The sequence below is a fragment of the Trachymyrmex septentrionalis genome, unplaced genomic scaffold (assembly GCF_001594115.1).
Source record: "Trachymyrmex septentrionalis isolate Tsep2-gDNA-1 unplaced genomic scaffold, Tsep1.0 scaffold134, whole genome shotgun sequence".
Classification (NCBI taxonomy): domain Eukaryota; kingdom Metazoa; phylum Arthropoda; class Insecta; order Hymenoptera; family Formicidae; genus Trachymyrmex; species Trachymyrmex septentrionalis.
Window position 1 is genome coordinate 35,078 of NW_017304482.1, and position 7,302 is coordinate 42,379.

At 37.6% G+C, this 7,302-nt stretch overlaps 1 protein-coding gene across 2 annotated transcripts in view; it reads right to left on the reverse strand.

The window, feature by feature from the left end:
• Window positions 1-7,302, reverse strand: part of LOC108757244 (metastasis-associated protein MTA3) — a 15,644-nt gene that overhangs the window by 3,160 nt on the left and 5,182 nt on the right. Inside the window, exons 4-9 of one of the 2 annotated variants that reach the window (XM_018501699.1) lie at window positions 5,879-6,061; window positions 3,779-4,024; window positions 3,432-3,700; window positions 3,141-3,329; window positions 2,498-2,920; window positions 1,804-2,398 (exon numbers count right to left, since the gene is read on the reverse strand). In XM_018501699.1, coding sequence (XP_018357201.1) covers window positions 1,804-2,398; window positions 2,498-2,920; window positions 3,141-3,329; window positions 3,432-3,700; window positions 3,779-4,024; window positions 5,879-6,061 — 1,905 coding nt within the window. The remainder of the gene's footprint in view (window positions 1-1,803; window positions 2,399-2,497; window positions 2,921-3,140; window positions 3,330-3,431; window positions 3,701-3,778; window positions 4,025-5,878; window positions 6,062-7,302) is intronic. The other variant, XM_018501700.1, reaches the window with a different exon arrangement.

Consider the following 7,302-nt stretch of genomic DNA (forward strand, 5'->3'; position numbering starts at 1 on the left):
CAATTTTATTTAAAAAAACCTCTAAAAAACCTCTAAAAAACCAAAAAAACCCAAAAAAACCCCAATAAAACCCAATAAAACCCCCATAAAACCCAGTGGGTTGAGTTTTTTTAAAAAAGCCCGGGTTTTTTCCAATCCTGGTTTTCTTTCCACCAATTGATTCATTATTTTGTTCATAAAAGTATTAAGGTACGATTATCAAAAAATTAATAATTTTTAGAGTTATTTAATATTTTATGTCAGAATAAAATATTCATATATGTCAGAATAGAAAATTTGAATTTTAACGATATTAAGAATATACGTTTCAACACGTTCGGCAGAGAAGAGAAGGAACAAAGTTCTACTAACAATAGCATCTAAATTTAGAAACTGAAACAATTTAGGAATGAAAAAAGTATCTGGAAACAAAGTTATTATTTTCAAATTAAATATATCATTATAATTAATATATATAGTTTATATTCTATAAGTTAATTAAGATTTTATAAGTTTATTTAAGTCTTTTCATAAACCAATAAATTTAGAACATATTTATAACTTTATAGTATAATTTTTCTTTAATATTGGACTAGAGGAAATTTCTGCGGTATTTTGTTAGCTCAAAATTACAATTATCTTCGTTAAAAACAAACAAAATTTAAATTAAAAAAAAAAAAAAAGATTTTAAAGCTTGAAATCTCTACTTTTGAATGGTGACTATATTTTTTTAATTTATGTGAGCTTTGAATTTATGTGAATTTTGTAATTTTTATATAAAAAACTACGAGCTGAAAAAAAGGAAAATTTTTTCTCACTTTATGAGTCTGCCAAAAAAAATTTGCGAAAATTTTCGACTATCTATATCGTGAAAGTTTGGAGTTTTTCTTACAAAATCGTTTTTTAAAAATGTTCTTACGATTTTTTGTACTTGAGTTATTCGCAAGTTAAGTAAAAAGGAGCATTCTGACTTTGATTGCTCATAACTCTATTAAAAATCATCGTACTGGAATTAAAAAAACGGATTCTTAAAGCTGAAACATTGCTCTATTGAATAGTATAATTGCCAATTAGAAAAAAATAGACTATATAAATTTGAACTAAAAGTATGATATTAAGTACTGTCATATATTATTAGATAGAGCAAAGTTTTAGCTTTAAAAATCTTTTATTAATTAAACGGTACGATAATTTTTAATGAAATTATGAGCAATCAAAATCAGAATCTCTCTCTTTTATTTAATCCGTGTGTAACTTGGTAACAAAAAGTCGTAGAAACATTTTTTAAAAACAAACTTTTAAAAAAAACTTCAAGCTTTCACGTTAGATAATCGAAAATTTCGATAAAATAAATATATTCTGTATATAATTTGAGCTAACAAAATTCCACAAAATTTTTTTTTCAACCCAATTATTTGATATAATATTGTAATAAGTTTTACACATTTATACAAGTGATATCACATTCTGTAATAAGTTTTTCATACTTTATCAGTAACTGTAAATTATAATAAAATGCTTAAATAAAAATCGTCCTTAAATAATCAATAATGAAGTAAAAGAATCCTGTCACCATATATGGCACGAGATTCAAATTATTCAAATCTATTCACAGAAAAGAAATGAAAACACGCAGCAAAAATTTAAAAAAATGTATAACTTATTAAACAGAAATTATAGTAAATACAGAAATAGTATAATTTTATTGGAAAAAAGTGAGAATATTGAGTTTTTAATGAAAAAAAATAAGCAAAAGTGAGTCTCCAAAATAGTGAATAAAGTAAGAATAGTGACAGCAAATCTTAATAATTGCTTTTTATATACCCGGTGCCTTTGGAGGACGTGGAAATGAGACTCGTTCGGGCTGTTTGCGTTGTGCTGGGGCAGTTAGTGTCAGCCAGTCCCAGTCACCGGGCTGCCGAGGTGCTGGATGATCGCCTAGGCGCGAGGCGATGTCGATCACTTGAGGACGCGGCCGAGGCCGTACGGCGCGTGCAAGGATACGTAGTTCCGTAGGTGTTTTAGATGCCAGCTGGGCGCATAGGTGCCGCAACGGCGCGGCATTCACCGGCTGATGGGGCGCTCGCGCGGCGTGACGTGTGCGCAATTGTGCAGCGCACAGACGTCGCGCGGCGCGCGCCAGCAAGGAGGTGCGCAGGTAGAACGCGGACCGGGTCTTCATGACCGGCCGCGGCGATCCGCCGCCGCCGCCGCCGCTACCGGCGGTGCCGCGCAGATCCACTCCATGCGCGCTCGCGTAGTGACGGCTCAAGTGAGCCTTCAGTTTGAACTCCTTGCCACAGGAGGGAATGCTGCATCGATGCGGCCTGTGCGCGCCGCCCATCCCCTTGCTCTCTTCGTCCGAACCGGCGCCGGCGCGTTTCCTGTCGAGATCGACGTCGTCTATGCGCGACGGCACCTATTTGTAACAAAAAGAAAAAAAAACGGCATGAGATGTAAAAATTTGTTAGTATCGCAATAATCTTGGGTCGTTATTAAATCTTGAACCTACACATACCTTGAGCCCTCCATACTTCTTCCAATATGTCCAACAAGATTGACAGAGACGATATTGCATATGCGTCGGTCCCCAGGAGTACCACTGTGAACTCTGAACGACCTGACAACCCTCGCAAGGTTTCCCACCCACTCCGACCATAAGTATTCCGGAATTATCACCCACCATACTGCCGTTACTGTTACCGTTCAAGACGCTGGTTGGCTTTCCGTTACTGTTGCTATTACTATTACCCAGAGGTACAATCGTGGCGGTGGAAGGAGTGGTTGTCGACGTAGGGGTTTTGTTATAATTCGGTATGTAAACTTGCTTCAGCTTACTCTCCGCTTCTACAGCTTTCACTCTCTTCTGCTGAACGTACCGATCCGTCGTTTTCCACATGTAATAATACTCAATTACGTTCTTCAACGTTTTCCATGGTAACTGGAAGACAAAAAATGTTCATAAATCTTCGAATAGAACGGTATTCTTAGAGCACATGAATATATACAAACTATTGACTAACTATTGAGTCGTTCATTATAAATAAAAAGAATTTTGACATCCATGTGCGCGGTTACCTACATTACCAAGGACTTTTATAAACGACACAACACTCAGCCGATACTTTATATACTCTTGCCCTTATTTAAGGCGTACTTACAAAGTCCGCTCGTATATCCGCAAAGTCCTTTCCATATTTCTCGAGCGCTTCTTCGAACAGATTCGCCTCAGACGCGCTCCATTCCTCCATCTCATCTCGACACAATACGGGACCTGTACTAGGTACTAGAGACGCTAAGGCATTCGATAAGTCGTAGGCATGCAGGTGCAATGTGTCCATCGCGTGAAACTATAATGCAATTAAAATTTAATGAAATGACAATACTATCTCTAAGAATATCAATTTAATTATTTATATTTATCTGTCTACAGTGTATCGAACATTCCTCACCAGAGTAATATCTCTAGATGCAGCAGCTGCGGACATGTGCAAGGAGGGCTGCTTAATGGAGGACGAACAGTCTAAGGCTCTCGCGAAGGTGCCTACTGATCTGCTAACGACGAGGAATTGATCAATCTGACGATCTGTCAAATTATGTTTCGGAGTCCAAACCAAAGTCTCCAAGTCTTGTAATCTGCGAGTATCCGCCTCTCTTTCTGGCATTGTCAATACCGCAGGTATTTCTGTTGCTTGATATCTACTACCTACTCTAATTTCGCCTAAAACGTAACAGATATAATTTGATTAATTTCAATTTGTACCGTATGTATTGTACATAAAAAAAAATATACTCTTACCTTTATCAGCAAGCAAAGTACGCTGAGCAGGGTCAAATACTAAACAGTAAAAAAATGAATCCTCCTTGTTTAGATAGCTCGTCAAGGATTCGGTTTCATTTAATAACGTAACGCAGCATTTGCCTCTGATGTGCGTAGCCGGCATAGTCTCCACTTGTCGCGATAAAAACAGCTCTCTGTGTTTCATTTGGTGACGTTGCTTAGAACTTAATTCTGTTACTCCTCCGGGAACACCTTCTTCCATCCCTATACGTGATAAAAAAAACGAAATAATATTTGTGCCATGTATCGAGATAAAATATCATTTCGTAGAAAACAATATAAGTTTGAATTACAAAAGAAATTTACCAACATTGAAACAGTTAAAAAGCTGAATAATTTTATATATATATATATATATATATATATATATATATATGGAACAAAATAATACGTTTAATTTTCTAAGCAAACTATAAATCGTTACATTTTTACTTTTTATTAATACGTATATTGATTAAAAGCAGTCGTATCACTATTAAAAAAAAGACATCATTTTTTAAAGGGCATGCAGAAGAAAAGTATGCAATAACGATACTATCTATTGTATCCAACGTAAAAGCTAAATACGCGAGAGAAAACGGAATGTTAAAATTCTCATACTTGAACATCCATGAAGCTATTTTTACTTTCCATTATCATTTTTGTCGCTTATGCTTTTAACTAATTGTCTTCATAATTTCTATAATGAAATTCGATATTGATTTGGTATCGAGTGGAAGTTGGTTTATGCGACGTCTTGCAGCTTTCGATTAACCCAAGACTAACGTGTTCTGACTAGCATTATCTTTTTAATTAATCTCTTATTCATCTATTTCGCAGGAAGTTAAAGTAATGAAGTAAAATGAAATGCAGGGACACGGCAGAATCAATGAAAACTCGAGCACAGTACTGAAATAAAAACTAAAAAATAAAAAAAAAATAAAAAGAAACATCAGCCAAAGTGGACAATATAAAGGCAAACGAAGAATAATTGCAAGGCAAAAATAATAATCTGCAACGGAAAGGAGATTAACTGTCGATAAAAAATTATGTCGTTTAGAGAAGCCTCAGATTACTAAAGTGTCATCACAATATAATGCGGCGGGATTCATTTTTAATGTATGTGTGAATGATATGTGAATGACAACGAGAATGCATCACGGCGACAAATAGACTCTAATGGACTGACGATATAAACCGGGAGAATCGAGAATATTTAAAGTTACTGAACAAGATCAAGGAGACGAGAGAGATGTTCACGAGGGAAAAATAAAGAATCTGCTGTTCTAAATATAAAATGGCTGTATTAAATGCGAAAAGTCAATAATACTAGATGAGATATTTATATGAATGATTGTAAATGCATGCAAATGAATGATTTGTACGGGCACTTTGATAAAAGTCACCGAACTCCTTGTAAATTAACTAAAAGAAAGAAGCCCGATTTATGCCCGATTTATTGTCTCTTTGGCCTTACAGTGAAATTTGTCTTGACTCGCGACATTCACCAAGATTACAAAGAATTTTGGAATCCCGCCGCTAAATCAGTAGCCTTGTATCGTCACTGGCTTCTATATAAGATTAATGAGATAATCAAAAGATGCAAGTTGTATGCCGTTTATCGACGAATCTACTAAACGCTTTGGAATTACGAAAACACTCAGTTTCAATTTTGTGAATAATATGTCAAAATGAGAGAGAGAGAGAGATAAAGCTTCTATAATTCAATATAATACAATTCAATATAACTACATTGCTGTGACTATTTTAAATAATTATTTACTTTAATGTTAATTTTTTTTTATAGAACTGTAAATGTTCTACTATCAATAAAGTATCAAAGATATTTGTACTCAAAAACTAGCCGTTTAACATTCGCAAGGATGACAAAAATATAATAAAATCCCAAGTCAGCGACTATAGTATTCAGCGAAAAGTGCATAAAAATCGAATTTCGTGTACAAACAAACGTTTGTGCACTCCTTGAAATAATTATGTGTTCAGTCGCTATTTCGCAAATGCAAAGCTCGATTAGATTCGTCGGTAATGGTCATCTTTTGATCAACTACTCTCACTCACCATGGGGCTCTTGGGCCTCTGATAATGGGGCCTTCAGCCAGCCCCCTTTCCCGCCCCCTTTGATCATCACTTTGGGCCCGATACCATCTTTATTAGTCATTTCCTTAGTAGTGTCGGGATTCTCGAGTTTCTGATTCTGTGTACTCGCAGGGGATTCTGACCTCTGCTGCTCCGCGCTTGCCACTGGAATTTTCATTACAAGAAACCCACTCTACGTATCTCTCTTTTTCTAATTTTGTACACAATAACGCAGGAAGATACACGTACGACTGTGCTAAGCGTAATACCATCTTAGAGCCCTACCGAGTCGTCCACCTCTTACGTTCCTTACGCTTTTATATCGCTTTTATATCATATCGATTCGCACACCAGCCGACACGTCGTCCGGTTCATCAAGTACAATCGTGATTGCGCAATTGCGTTACGTACGATTCGCGATCATGATTATCTCGGCCAATTCCGTCCGCGTTTCTATTTACCATTCATAGCTCCACGTCGTATTTTCATTCGTGCGACGTACGAGATCAATACCTCCGCCACGTTGACCGTTCCTCCGCGGGATCAAAATACCACCTCCGGCGTTGAACCCTCATTTCGAGTTTCATAGACGTGTGCGTAAAACGACGTAGTGTAGATATCGGCGTAATTAGCGCCCGTGCATTTTTGCGTCGTCCGAATCGGCGTTTCCTCGGCGAGCGCGTTCGGGAAAGCGCGCGGAATAAAAGGTGGCGAATCGTCGGCGCCTCGTGATCGACCGGCCGTCATAAACAGAATAAAAATTCATTACAATCGACCGGACTACCTTCGCCATCGTCTAATTACACCGTTGATCCAGCTAACGCGATCCCGTACGCGAATGTTCCGCCGGCCGGCACAGGCTGAAACCGATTTCTCTATAAAGCCCTTTTCCTTCGACGAACTCCCGTTCGTCCCTTCGTTCCCCGCTTATAGTCACACGCGGACACACCCGGGTGCGATAGCGCTTGTGGTGCGTGTGTATCGACTTCCGCGAAAGACAAAGGAGAAAACGTATATTCTTTTTTTCTTTTTTTTTTTTTTTTTCGTGAAAATTCGAGGTACCTCGGAGGAGCAAGACTGAGAGAGAGAGAATGCAAGAGAATAACGAAAAGGGAAGAGAACCCAATTCGGAGCAAATACCGCTGGACGAACGCATATACGTGGACGACGATGCCGTTACATACATACACATACATATATAAACATTTATATGTATATATGTGTATACACATTCATACACACACACACACACGCGCGCACACACACACACACACACACACACACACACACACACACACACACACACACACACCACGCGCGCGCGCGCGCGTACATATTCAGAGACACACACACACACACACACACACAGAGAGAGAGAGAGAGAGAGAGAGAGAGAGAGAGAGAGA